This window comes from Piliocolobus tephrosceles, chromosome 2 (assembly GCF_002776525.5).
Source record: "Piliocolobus tephrosceles isolate RC106 chromosome 2, ASM277652v3, whole genome shotgun sequence".
NCBI lineage: Eukaryota > Metazoa > Chordata > Mammalia > Primates > Cercopithecidae > Piliocolobus > Piliocolobus tephrosceles.
The window spans coordinates 76479224-76492976 of record NC_045435.1 but is presented as its reverse complement, the minus strand read 5'-3'; the positions used below and the strand labels follow the sequence as shown (position 1 = coordinate 76492976).

Genomic DNA, 13753 nt, shown 5'->3' with positions numbered 1-13753 from the left:
TGGATTTTGGGTTTTACATTTAAGTCTTTAATCCATCTTTGGATTTTGGGTTTTACATTTAAGTCTTTAATCCATCTTGAGTTAATTTTTGTATAATATGTAAGGAAGGGATCCAGTTTCAGTTTTCTGCATATGACTAGCCAGTTTTCCCAATACCATTTATTAAGTAGGTAATCCTTTCCCCATTCCTTGTTTTTGTCTGTCTGTCGAAGATCAGATGGTTGTAGATGTGTGATGTCATTTCTTTTTTTTGTCTTTTGAGACAGAGTCTCGCTCTGTCGCCCAAACTGGAGGGCAGTGGCCGGATCTCAGCTCACTGCAAGCTCCGCCTTTCGGGTTCATGCCATTCTCCTGCCTCAGCCTCCTGAGTAGCTGGGACTATAGGCGCCTGCCACCTCGCCCGGCTAGTTTTTTTGTGTTTTTTAGTAGAGACGGGGTTTCACCGGGTTAGCCAGGGTGGTCTCGATCTCCTGACCTTGTGATCCGCCCGTCTCGGCCTCCCAAAGTGCTGGGATTACAGGCTTGAGCTACCGTGCCCAGCCTGTGTGATGTCATTTCTGAAGTCTCTGTTCTGTTCCATTGGTCTATATTATCTGTTTTGGTACCAGTACCGTGCTGTTTTGGTTACTGTAGTCTTGTATAGCTGAAAGTCAGATAGCATGATGCCTCCAGCTTTGTCCTTTTTGATTAGGATTGTCTTGGCTATATGAGCTCTTTTTTGGTTCCATATTAAATTTAAAGTAGTTTTTTCTAATTCTACAAAGAAAGTCAACAGTAGCTTGATGGGAATAGCACTGAATCTATAAATTACTTTGGGCAATATGGCAATTTTCACGATATTGATTCTTCCTATCTGTGAGCATGGAATGTTTTTCCATTTGTTTGTATTCTTTTATTTCCTTGAGCGGTGGTTTGTAGTTCTCCTTGAAGAGGTCCTTCACATCCCTTGTAAGTAGTAATGCTAGGTATTTTATTCTCTTTGTAGCAATTGTGAATGGGAGTTTGCTCATAATTTGGCTCTCTGACTATTATTAGTGTATAGGAATGTTTGTGATTTTTGCACACTGATTTTGTATCCTGAGACTTTGCTGAAGATGCTTATCAGCTTAAGGAGGTTTGGGGCTGACACAATGGGGTTTTCTAAATATATAATCATGTCATCTGCAAACAGAGACAATTTGACTTCCTCTCTTCCTATTTGAACACTCTTTATTTCTTTCTCTTGCCTGATTGCCCTGGCCAGAACTTCCAATACTATGTTGAATAGGAATGGTGAGAGAGGACATTCTTGTGTTGTGTTGTGTTGTGCTGGTTTCCAAAGGGAATGCTTCCAGCTTTTGCCCATTTAGTATGATATTGGCTATGGGTTTGTCATAAGTAGCTCTTATTATTTTGAGCTATGTTCAATCAATACCTAGTTTATTGAGAGTTTTTAACATGAAGGGATGTTGAATTTTCTCGAAGGCCTTTTCTGCATCTATTGAGATTATCATGTGGTTTTTGTCATTGGTTCTGTTTATGTGATGGATTACATTTATTGATTCATGTATGTTGAACCAGCCTTGCATCCCTGAGATGAAGCTGACCTGATCATGGTGGACAAGCTTTTTCATGTACTGCTGGATTTGGTTTGTCAGTATTTTATTAAGGATTTTCACACCGATGTTCATCAGGGATATTGGTCTGAAGTTTTCTGTTTTTATTTTATCTCTGCCAGGTTTTGGTATCAGGATGATGCTGGCCTCATAAAATGAATTAGGGAGGCGTCCTTCTTTTGGGATTGTTTGGAATGCTTTCAGAAGGAATGGTACCAGCTCCTCTCTGTACCTTAGGTAGAATTTGGCTGTGAATTCATCTGGTCATGGGCTTTTTTTGGTTGGGAGGCTATTAATTATTGTCTCAATTTCAGAACTTGTTAGAAAACGTAGGCAATACCATTCAGGACATAGGCATGGGCAAAGACTTCAAGATGAAAACACCAAAAAAAAAAAAAAATTGCAACAAAAGCCAAAGTTGACAAATAGGATCTAACTAAAGAGCTTCTGCACAGCAAAAGAAACTAGCATCAGAATGAACAGGCAACCTACAGAATGGGAGAAAAATTTTGCAATCTACCCACCTGACAAAGGCCTAATATCCAAAATCTACAAGGAACTTAAATAATTTACAACAAACAAACAAACAAACAAAAAATCAAAAAGTGGGCAAAGAATATGAACAGACACTTCTCAAAAGAAGATATTTATGCAGCCAAGAAACACGGGAAAAAAGCTAATCATCACTGATCATTAGAGAAATGCAAATCAAAACCACAATGAGATAGCATCTCACTTCAGTCAGAATGGCGATTATTAAAACAACAGATGTTGGTGAGGCTGTGAAGAAATAGGAATGCTTTTACATTGTTGGTGGGAGTATAAATTAGTTCAACTATTGTGGAAGACTGTGTGGCGATTCCTCAAGGATCTAGAACCAGAAATACCATCTGACCCAGCAATCCTATTACTGGGTATATACCCAAAGGATTATAAATCATTGTACTATACACATGCATATGTATGTTTATTGCAGCACTATTTACAACAGCAAAGACTTGGAACCAACCCAAATGTCCATCAATGATAGACTGGATAAAGAAAAAGTGGTACATATATACCATGGGATACTATGCAGCCATAAAAAAGAATGAGATCATACCTTTTGCAGGGACATGGATGAAGCTGGAAACCATCATTCTCAGCAAACTAACATAGGAACAGAAAACCAAAGATTGTATGTTCTCACTCATAAGTGGGAGTTGAACAATTAGAACACATGGACACACAGAGGGGAAGAACACACACTGGGGTCTGTTGGGGGTGGGGGCAATGGGGAGGGAAAGTATTAAGACAAATACCTAATGCATGTGGGGCTTAAAACCTAGATGACGGGTTGATAGGTGCAGCAAACCACCATGGCACATGTATACCTATATAACAAACCTGCACGTTCTGCACATGTATCCTGGAACTTGAAGTTAAAAACAACAACAACAACAAAAAACAAAACAAAACAAAACAAAAAAAAAACTCACCTGGGGCCAGAGCACTGTAAATGAGTAGGCAGGGAGGTTAAACAGACGTTTCAGATAAACAGCATGCCCAGTATACCAGACAGAAGATCCTGGGGAATTGTAATCTTTGAGTGGCAGAGAGAAGAGGAGCAGCCCATGAAATAGGCAAAGATCTTAAACTCCAATGCCTTCAGGAGCTATGCATGCACCATCAGTCAGTGAAGAAAGCCTAGGTAGGAGGCAGACATGGCAACTGCATAGGCCTAGAGAATGAGCAATATGCCTAACAGCATTTAGATTCATTAAGAAATACTTTACAGCCACAATAAAGCAAATCACCAAAAATACTTTGCAGGCAAAGATAAAACACAAACGAGGAGGGAAGCAAAGCCCAAGGACCATCAATATGCAATGCTGAGCTGCAGGAAAAGCAGGAAGTGGGCTGCGGATGAGAAACAAATCAGTAAAGTGTGGTTTCCTATAGTTTTTTTTAAAAAAGGTTTTACCTTTTATTTCCATGAACTTAACAAAGAAAACAATATGTTTCACTAGACAGTCGCCCAAACATTGTAATACTAACAACAACAACAACAACAAAAAACCCCACTATTTGTTACAGAACTTGTAAAACCTGAAAATGGCGGTAAGGATCAAATGGTTCAAATGTGTAAGCAGAGGAATCACAAATCCAAGTGGCCCATCCACCGACCAAATGTAGATATCTTCTTGAAGAATTGTGGCCATCTGCTCTGTGCTTGAGTGAATCCAGGGATGGGAAGCTCACCCCCTTGTAAGGCACTCTTTAAGTGTTCAGAAGGTTTTTTCACTTTGACCTGTTATTATGTAGAGCTAATGATATCTGCCACCTTGTAGTCCGATAATCACAGATATGCCCTCTGGAGTCACATAGAATGTATTTAACACCTTTCCAACTGCCAGCCCTTCAGATAATTTGGAAACAGTGACTCTGTTACTATTTTCCCTCTACAAGTCTTTCTTTTTCCAGGCAAAACATTCCTACCATCAACTACTCCCCACATCCGTTTTCAGACCCAACTGCCCTTCTTATGAACCTTCTTATTTGTCACTAACCATCTTAAAACAGTGCCCAGAAAGAACACAATGTTCCTAGCCAATTTATACTCTGGGGCTTCTTTAGGCATAGTTTTCTATGTCTGCAGCAGTAGAAATACAATTACATTTTATGGAGCTCAGCCTCCTGCTGTTCCTGTTTCCTACCTCCCACCCTCCAAGGCAGTCTGTTTGTTGAATGTCCTGAACAGATGCATAATCTAGAGCGAGTGCTCCCATCAATATAAAGAATGCCATCCCTCATCACTCCATCGCTTCTGATTAAGATCACTTGGTCTAATGTACATTAAGTTCTATACCAATAATGCCTGTGCGGTGCTGCATGCTTTTCATGCCTCTTTCTGAACACTGTGTTATTAGATACTCAGCCTAGAGAAGCATTTTCATACAAAGAGGAAGACAAAACTGAGAATGAATGGTTAAAGACAAAGGGAAAATTGGGAATCTCACTGTTGGAAAGAATGGTAGATGGGAATATCCAATGACCTGGCTTTGAATCTGGTTCTCTACTAACCATTGCTACTTAAAAAAATAGTAATAATAACAATAAGAACAGAAACTGCTATCTATTAACAAATTCTTGGTAAGTACCAAGCCCTGAAGTAAGTCTTTCAGGCTTCGATATCATATGGTTAGGAGATGCCACTGGGATTTGAACTTACTTCTACCTGTTTCTAGACTTCAATCTCTACACAGTCTTCTACCACAATCTCCCTTAGTGGATACTGTCTATACTACATATGACTTATACCACTGATTTAAAAAAAAAGAAAAGAAAGAACTCTTACAGTAATTACTTCTCCTGAGATGATCCTCCAAAATGTGGGAAGTAGAAACATGTGTTTTCTTATCTGTGGGGCCATCAGAGCATGCAGACAAGGGCAAAAGAATAAGAGAGGAGAGAGAGGCCATACACCAACCACAGTGCTGTACATTGTGTCTTGAACTGGGCTGAAATGTAACCATGCAGCTTCTGTTTCAAGCACATTTGGAACATCAACAAGATTTCAAGGTGACTGTTCAGCCTAAGAAAACAGTGTTTTCAAGCACTTTTAACGCTACCTTAGCAGTACTTACTAGTATATAATTCATGTGCTAATTTATTCATTAAAACAGTCTGCATTTGGCAACATTTTATTAACCTTAGTTTACATTACTGAGATTGGTATTTGTATTTTAATTACATCTCTTTATAATTACTCTATAATTCTGATTTTATTCCAATGTGAACTGAGCCCTTATCAATCCCCAAACTGTATTCCACATCCAATGAAAATGAGTTCAAATTATAGTTTTATAGAATATGGCTTTGGAAAACCCAGAGAGCCTATTCTCAAAGGTAGTCATGCATCAGAGCCTCCTGGGGATTTCCTTATATAATGACTGATTCCTGAGTGCTGCGCAATCAACTCGATCAGAATCTCCAGGGACGGGACCTCCTGAGAATTGAGATCTGCAGCGACTAGTCCACAAATCAGCACTTAGGTACTGGTGACTAGATTATTTCCACTCTACGCACATCCACTACAGCTCTTGGAAAACATAGGGAGCAAAAGATAGTAAGGGTTACCCTAAAGGCAGAATAACCAGCTACTTCATGAAATCCAATGCATCTCAGAAACATTAATTATAAGTTTCATTATTAACTGCTGACCTATTGTTCTTTATTTTCAGGGTTTGAGTTGCCATTTTAATGTCAGTACTGCAAAGAAGCCCTATAGACACACACACAGAAAGTTGCATAGATTTTAACTGGTCCCTGGAAACAAGGTAGAGATAATAATGTGGTTTATTTGATAGAGCCACATGACAAACAATCTAGATAAACAATATGTTTTAAAACGCATTCTCAAAGAGTTAGAACAGGAATGTCAAATAGACAGCAAATACGATACCTCCCTCCTATCTGATGCCCTTGGCAGGCATTGCTAATCAATCACAGCACTTTTCCTTGCATCCACAAACAGCCTCAAAGTCCTTTTAACCAATCACTCCAGGGCACTAGTGCTATATAATCTGCTCTACCATGTAGGGGACATACTTTCTCCTCTTTGGCTAGAATAAACAGGTAAACTGAAATCACCTTATATTTTATAACAGCCTGATCCATGACAGGCTCTACACTCCACACGGTGGAAATGGGCATCTGAAGGTTCTCGTGTAGACAGGGCTTTAGGTGAGGATCACCTGGCTCTTGCCGATTCATATTTGTAGTGGTTTTACACTTATATCTTTGAATGGGAGTACTTATAAATAAATTAACTTCTTTAATATTTATGATATGTGAGTTACACTTATTCAAATCAACCTAGTTTTTGCTAACGATAATTCAAAGTTTCACTTTGAATAAATGCTGTTGGGAATGACAAGCTGAGTTCCAAAGTGTTTTAAAAATTAAGTGTACCATTTAACTAAAACAATCATATATCAATCTGCTTGATTTTCACCAGTAGCACCGTAGGTTTTCTTCTGTGGAGATTCTGGGCCGTATCTCCATGCAAATATTTACTGTACTGGTAAATGACAGGATAGAAATCACAAGGACACTTGTTTTCTGCTGGTTTTCATTTGAAAAAGAAAATCATTAGAATTAATTAGTCTTGGGTTCCCATGATGGCCATTCTTGACTCCTTGGCCTCTACTGCCACTTTCCAAGTCAGACTAAATAGAATTCCATTTCAGACCATATCTAGGGTAATACCTGATTCATTAGGTTGATGTCATCCCAACCACAGTCCCTGTGATCAAACAGTAAGATCAGAGAGAGCAGACCTACCTTCTCATAGATGCTGTCATTCCTGTGAAAGTCTCCAGTCTTCCTGGGAAGAACATGGACGTGAACGTGCTGAAAATGTACAAGAAAAAAAAAAAAAAAAAAAAAAATGTGATTATCTCCCCATGTATTTTTAGACTTGACAGTGATGATCTCATGAAGCCCAATTACTCCACGATGGTTCCTGCTGGGTTATTTTTCAGAGGAAGTTGATATCCACCTTCGGTAACTATACCTGAATTCTGCCAAGAAGAGAGTGCACTAAGCAAGAGAGAACAACTTGGTGGTATATATATAAGAGTTGGAGTGAAATGCTAGAGTGTTTCAGAGGCTCTATGGAATTATTCATGGTTGTCAGTCTTGGTTGTAGTTAGCCAGTGCTTTGAAATGACAGCACATCTTCAAAGGTGACCATCATGACTCTGAATCTGACAAGAAATAAGAATTGGCTAACAGAGAACTGCATAAGTAAAGAGGGAATGAATGAGAGTAGCAAGTAGTATGGGCAGAATTACAGACTCAGAGCTTTGAGAAATAATCGTATAATAGTAATATAAACAGTTCTCATTTATTAAGCATTTACTTCCTATGATAAGGAAAGCTGTGTGTTTGGCATACTGTCATTTAGTACTCTTAAAATTCCTGTGAGGCAGCCGGGCGTGGTGGCTCACGCCTGTAATCCCAGCACCTTGGGAGACCAAGGGGGCCAGATCACGAGGTCAGGAGATTGAGACCATCCTGGCCAACACAGTGAAACCCTGTCTCTACTGAAAATACAAAAACAAAAAATTAGGAGGCTGAGGCAGGAGAATGACGTGAACCCAGGAGGCAGAGCTTGCAGTGAGACGAGATCACGCCACTGCATTCCAGCCTGGGCGGCAGAGTGAGACTCCTTCTCAAAAAAAAAAAAATAAAAAAAAAAAAAAAAAATCCTGTGAGGCAAGGTCTACTATGATCTCCATTTCACAGAAGAGGAAATCAATGTTCGGTGAGGCCAGAGCACCACAGGAAGTAAAAGTCAGCACCAGAAATGAGGCCTCTTGGCTTTTGCTCCCACATGTTTCATTAGCACATGCACTGCTTCTGCAAACTTAGTCTTTTAAATAGCGCATTTCCCTAGTCTACTAAAGCACCCAGGTACTATACATAGCAATGCTATTATGCAATGATCATGAATCAAGGCTCAGAGCATATCTAATTCAATATATTCTTCAAGGCTAAACAGCCATTTGAAAGTTTTACTTTCCAAATAGCCTCTATAGTACCTTGTGTGAAGTTAAACCTCATTTCTGCCCTTGAGCTGTGTTCCACTTTTATTGCAAACCATGGGGAGGAATGTGAAAATGAAGAGCTTAAATAGAGAGAGGCAGACAGTGGGTCAAACCTTATCCCTGATCACCCACCCCTTCTTGATTACTGCGATCGGGCTCCAAGGCTCCAAAAGGCCTCCAGAGAACATAAGATTAAGTGTCCCTGTGGCTTTGCAGTACAAGGAGGGGGAAAATGATACCCTATTAAAGTTGAGGCACGGTACAACGTGGTCCAAGGTGAATGAAGCAGAGAGGAGCTTCAAAGCAGCCCCTGAGCACAGTTCCCAAAGAGTGACATGCTTTTGCCAGAATATTCACCAGTCAATGATAAAGCCAGTCACGGATCTCTCAGCAACTGGGCCAAGTGTGTATTTAAGTCACAAAGATTATGTGAGTATGGAGAGAGAAAGTGAAAGAACAAACAAGGAAAAAATGAATCACAAACTACCCATGAAACCAAATTCTTAGGAGAAAGCCAGGCAGGTAGGCCTGGGCTGAAATCTATTGAAATCTCTAGATGGGCTGACTTAAAAGCAAAACCAGGAAAATAACATAGCACAAGGATACAGACCACCCTTAGAAGGAGCCTTCACTCACTCTTTAATTCCAGAATCTCCTGCTATCCTTTCTTCTTTTCCTCTTTTTCTCCGTTCTTCTCTCTTTTCCCCTCCTCCTTTCTTCCCTTCTTCCTCCCTCCCATCTATCCATCTTTCATCACCTCCCTTGTACATTCTAGGAAGTTCTGGACAAGTGTCTTGCAGTTAAACATCCTAATACAAATCCTGGACCCACCACAAACTAACTGTGTGACCTTGCCTCACAAAGTCTATGTGTCAGTATCCTTATCTATATGGGGATTATAATGGTTGCTACCTCACAGGGTTAAGAGGATTAAGTCTGCTAACCATGTGCTGAGCATTCAGCTTTGCATGTAGTTACTACTCGTTACCTAGAAATGTACAAGAATTACTTTTATTATTTTGAAAAACAAATTTAAACCTGAAGACCAAGTAGACATCACATTCAGGGATTCATTTCTGCACCAGCAAAAAAAAAAAAAAAAAAAGAAAAAGGAAAGATATTAAGAAGCTCCTTGAATGAGGGCATGGTTTAAGCATCTCTTTTGCAAAAGCTGGTTTCTGTTGCTTTGACTAGCCATTCTCAATCTTCCATCGGTACTTGGGGCTTCCTAAAATGCAGTCTACAGGGCCCCGAAAGTCCACATTTCTGAGGAACAGCTCCAGTCTCCAACTCCCAGCGTGAGCGACACCGAAGACCGGTGATTTCTGCATTTTCAACTGAGGTACTGGGGTCATCTCACGGGGAGTGCCAGACAATCGGTGCTGGTCAGCTGCTGCAGCCCGACCAGCGAGAGCTGAAGCAGGGCGAGGCATTGCCTCACCTGGGAAGCGCAAGGGGGAAGGGAATCCATTTTCCTAGCCAGGCGAACTGAGACACACAACACCTGGAAAATCAGGTAATTCCCACCCCAATACTGCGCTTTAAGGAAACGGGCACACAAGGAGATTATACCCACACCTGGCCGGGAGGGTCCCACGCCCACGGAGCCTCCCTCATTGCTAGCACAGCAGTCTGCGATCTAACCGCAAGGCAGCAGCGAGGCCGGGGGAGGGGCGCCCACCAATGCTGAGGCTTAAGTAGGTAAACAAAGCCGCTGGGAAGCTTGAACTGGGTGGAGCTCACAGCAGCTCAAGGAAACCTGCCTGTCTCTGTAGACTCCACCTCTGGGGACAGGGCACAGCTAAAAATCAACAGGGGAAGCAGCAGAGGCCTGTGCAGACCCGAACGACTCTGTCTGACAGCTTTGAAGAGAGCAGTGGATCTCCCAACACGGAGGTTGAGATCTGAGAACGGACAGACTGCCTGCTCAAGTGGGTCCCTGACCCCTGAGTAGCCTAACTGGGAGACATCCCCCACTAGGGGCAGTCTGACACCCCACACCTCACAGGGTGGAGTACACCCCTGAGAGGAAGCTTCCAAAGTAAGAATCAGACAGGTACACTCGCTGTTCAGCAATATTCTATCTTCTGCAACCTCTGCTGCTGATACCCAAGCAAACAGGGTCTGGAGTGGACCTCAAGCAATCTCCAACAGACCTACAGCTGAGGGTCCTGACTATTAGAAGGAAAACTACCAAACAGGAAGAACACCTATACCAAAACCCCATCAGCACATCACCATCATCAAAGACCAGAGGCAGATAAAACCACAAAGATGGGGAAGAAGCAGGGCAGAAAAGCTGGAAATTCAAAAAATAAGAGCGCATCTCCCCCTGCAAAGGAGCGCAGCGCATCGCCAGCAACGGATCAAAGCTGGTCAGAGAATGACTTTGACGAGATGAGAGAAGAAGGCTTCAGTCCATCAAACTTCTCAGAGCTAAAGGAGGAATTACATACCCAGCGCAAAGAAACTAGAAATCTTGAAAAAAGAGTGGAAGAATTGATAGCTAGAATAATTAATGCAGAGAAGGTCATAAATGAAATGTCAGAGATGAAAACCATGACACGAGAAATACGTGACAAATGCACAAGCTTCAGTAACTGACTCGATCAACTGGAAGAAAGAGTATCAGTGATGGAGGATCAAATGAATGAAATGAAGCGAGAAGAGAAACCAAAAGAAAAAAGAAGAAAAAGAAATGAACAAAGCCTGCAAGAAGTATGGGATTATGTAAAAAGACCAAATCTACATCTGATTGGGGTGCCTGAAAGTGAGGGGGAAAATGGAACCAAACTGGAAAACAATCTTCAGGATATCATCCAGGAGAACTTCCCCAACCTAGTAGGGCAGGCCAACATTCAAATTCAGGAAATACAGAGAACACCACAAAGACACTCTTCAAGAAGAGCAACTCCAAGACACATAATTGCCAGATTCACCAAAGTTGAAATGAAGGAAAAAATCTTAAGGGCAGCCAGAGAGAAAGGTCGGGTTACCCACAAAGGGAAGCCCATCAGACTGACAGCAGACCTCTCGGTAGAAACTCTACAAGCCAGAAGAGAGTGGGGGCCAATATTCAACATTCTTAAAGAAAAGAATTTTAAACCCAGAATTTCATATCCAGCCAAACTAAGTTTCATCAGTGAGGGAGAAATAAAATCCTTTACAGATAAGCAAATGCTTAGAGATTTTGTCACCACCAGGCCTGCCTTACAAGAGACCCTGAAGGAAGCCCTAAACATGGAAAGGAACAAGCGGTACCAGCCATTGCAAAAACATGCCAAAATGTAAAGACCATCGAGGCTAGGAAGAAACTGCATCAACTAATGAGCAAAATAACCAGTTAATATCATAATGGCAGGATCAAGTTCACACATAACAATATTAACCTTAAATGTTAATGGACTAAATGCTCCAATTAAAAGACACAGACTGGCAAACTGGATAAAGAGTCAAGACCCATCAGTCTGCTGTCTTCAGGAGACCCATCTCACATGCAGAGACATACATAGGCTCAAAATAAAGGGATGGAGGAAGATCTACCAAGCAAATGGAGAACAAAAAAAAGCAGGGGTTGCAATCCTAGTCTCTGATAAAATAGACTTCAAACCATCAAAGATCAAAAGAGACAAAGAAGGCCATTACATAATGGTAAAGGAATCAATTCAACAGAAAGAGCTAACTATCCTAAATATATATGTACCCAATACAGGAGCATCCAGATTCATAAAGCAAGTCCTTAGAGACTTACTAAGAGACTTAGACTCCCATACAATAATAATGGGAGACTTCAACACTCCACTGTCAACATTAGACAGATCAACGAGACAGAAAGTTAACAAGGATATCCAGGAATTGAACTCATCTCTGCACCAAGTGGACCTAATAGACATCTATAGAACTCTCCACCCCAAATCAACAGAATGTACATTCTTCTCAGCACCACATCGCACTTATTCCAAAATTGACCACACAATTGGAAGTAAAGCACTCCTCAGCAAATGTAAAAGAACAGAAATTATAACAACCTGTCTCTCAGTCCACAGTGCAATCAAACTAGAACTCAGGACTAAGAAACTCAATCAAAACCGCTCAACTACATGGAAACTGAACAACCTGCTCCTGAATGACTACTGGGAACATAACAAAATGAAGGCAGAAATAAAGATGCCCTTTGAAACCAATGAGAACAAAGATACAACATACCAGAATCTCTGGGACACATTTAAAGCAGTGTGTAGAGGGAAATTTATACCACTAAATGCCCACAAGAGAAAGCTGGAGAGATCTAAAATTGACACTCTAACATCACAATTAAAAGAACTGGAGAAGCAAGAGCAAACACATTCAAAAGCTAGCAGAAGGCAAGAAATAACTAAGATCAGAGCAGAACTGAAGGAGATAGATAGAGACACAAAAAACCCTCCAAAAAATCAATGAATCCAGGAGTTGGTTTTTTGAAAAAAATCAACAAAATTGACAGACCGCTAGCAAGACTAATAAAGAAGAAAAGAGAGAGGAATCAAATAGACACAATAAAAAATGATAAAGGGATATCACCACGGACCCCACAGAAATACAAACTACCATCAGAGAATACTATAAACACCTCTATGCAAATCAACTAGAAAATCTAGAAGAAATGGATAATTTCCTGGACACTTACACTCTTCCAAGACTAAACCAGGAGGAAGTTGAATCCCTGAATAGACCAATAGCAGGCTCTGAAATTGAGGCAATAATTAATAGCCTACCAACCAAAAAAAGTCCAGGACCAGATGGATTCACAGCTGAATTCTACCAAAGGTACAAAGAGGAGCTGGTACCATTCCTTGTGAAACTATTCCAATCAATAGAAAAAGAGGGAATCCTCCCTAACTCATTTTATGAGGCCAACATCATCCTGATACCAAAGCCTGGCAGAGACACAACAAAAAAAGAGAATTTTAGACCAATCTCCCTGATGAACATCGATGCAAAAATCCTCAATAAAATACTGGCAAACCGGATTCAGCAGCACATCAAAAAGCTTATCCAGCATGATCAAGTGGGCTTCATCCCTGGGATGCAAGGCTGGTTCAAGATTCGCAAATCAATCAACGTAATCCAGCATATCAACAGAACCAAAGACAAGAACCACATGATTATCTCAATAGATGCAGAAAAGGCTTTTGACAAAATTCAACAGCCCTTCATGCTAAAAACGCTCAATAAATTCGGTATTGATGGAACGTCCCTCAAAATAATAAGAGCTATTTATGACAAACCCACAGCCAATATCATACTGAATGGGCAAAAACTGGAAAAATTCCCTTTGAAAACTGGCACAAGACAGGGATGCCCTCTCTCACCACTCCTATTCAACATAGTGTTGGAAGTTCTGGCTAGGGCAATCAGGCAAGAGAAAGAAATCAAGGGTATTCAGTTAGGAAAAGAAGAAGTCAAATTGTCCCTGTTTGCAGATGACATGATTGTGTATTTAGAAAACCCCATCGTCTCAGCCCAAAATCTTCTTAAGCTGATAAGCAACTTCAGCAAAGTCTCAGGATACAAAATTAATGTGCA

General features: G+C 40.8%; 1 protein-coding gene across 2 annotated transcripts in view; it reads right to left on the bottom strand.

The window, feature by feature from the left end:
• The window catches only part of FHIT (fragile histidine triad diadenosine triphosphatase), a 1513705-nt gene that overhangs the window by 174540 nt on the left and 1325412 nt on the right, over positions 1 to 13753 (bottom strand). For both annotated transcript variants that reach the window (XM_031935191.1, XM_023200616.3), the window contains 2 exons: positions 6921 to 6989; positions 2698 to 2744 (listed from right to left, as the gene is read on the bottom strand). In XM_031935191.1, the coding sequence (XP_031791051.1) occupies positions 2698 to 2744; positions 6921 to 6989 (116 nt within the window). The remainder of the gene's footprint in view (positions 1 to 2697; positions 2745 to 6920; positions 6990 to 13753) is intronic.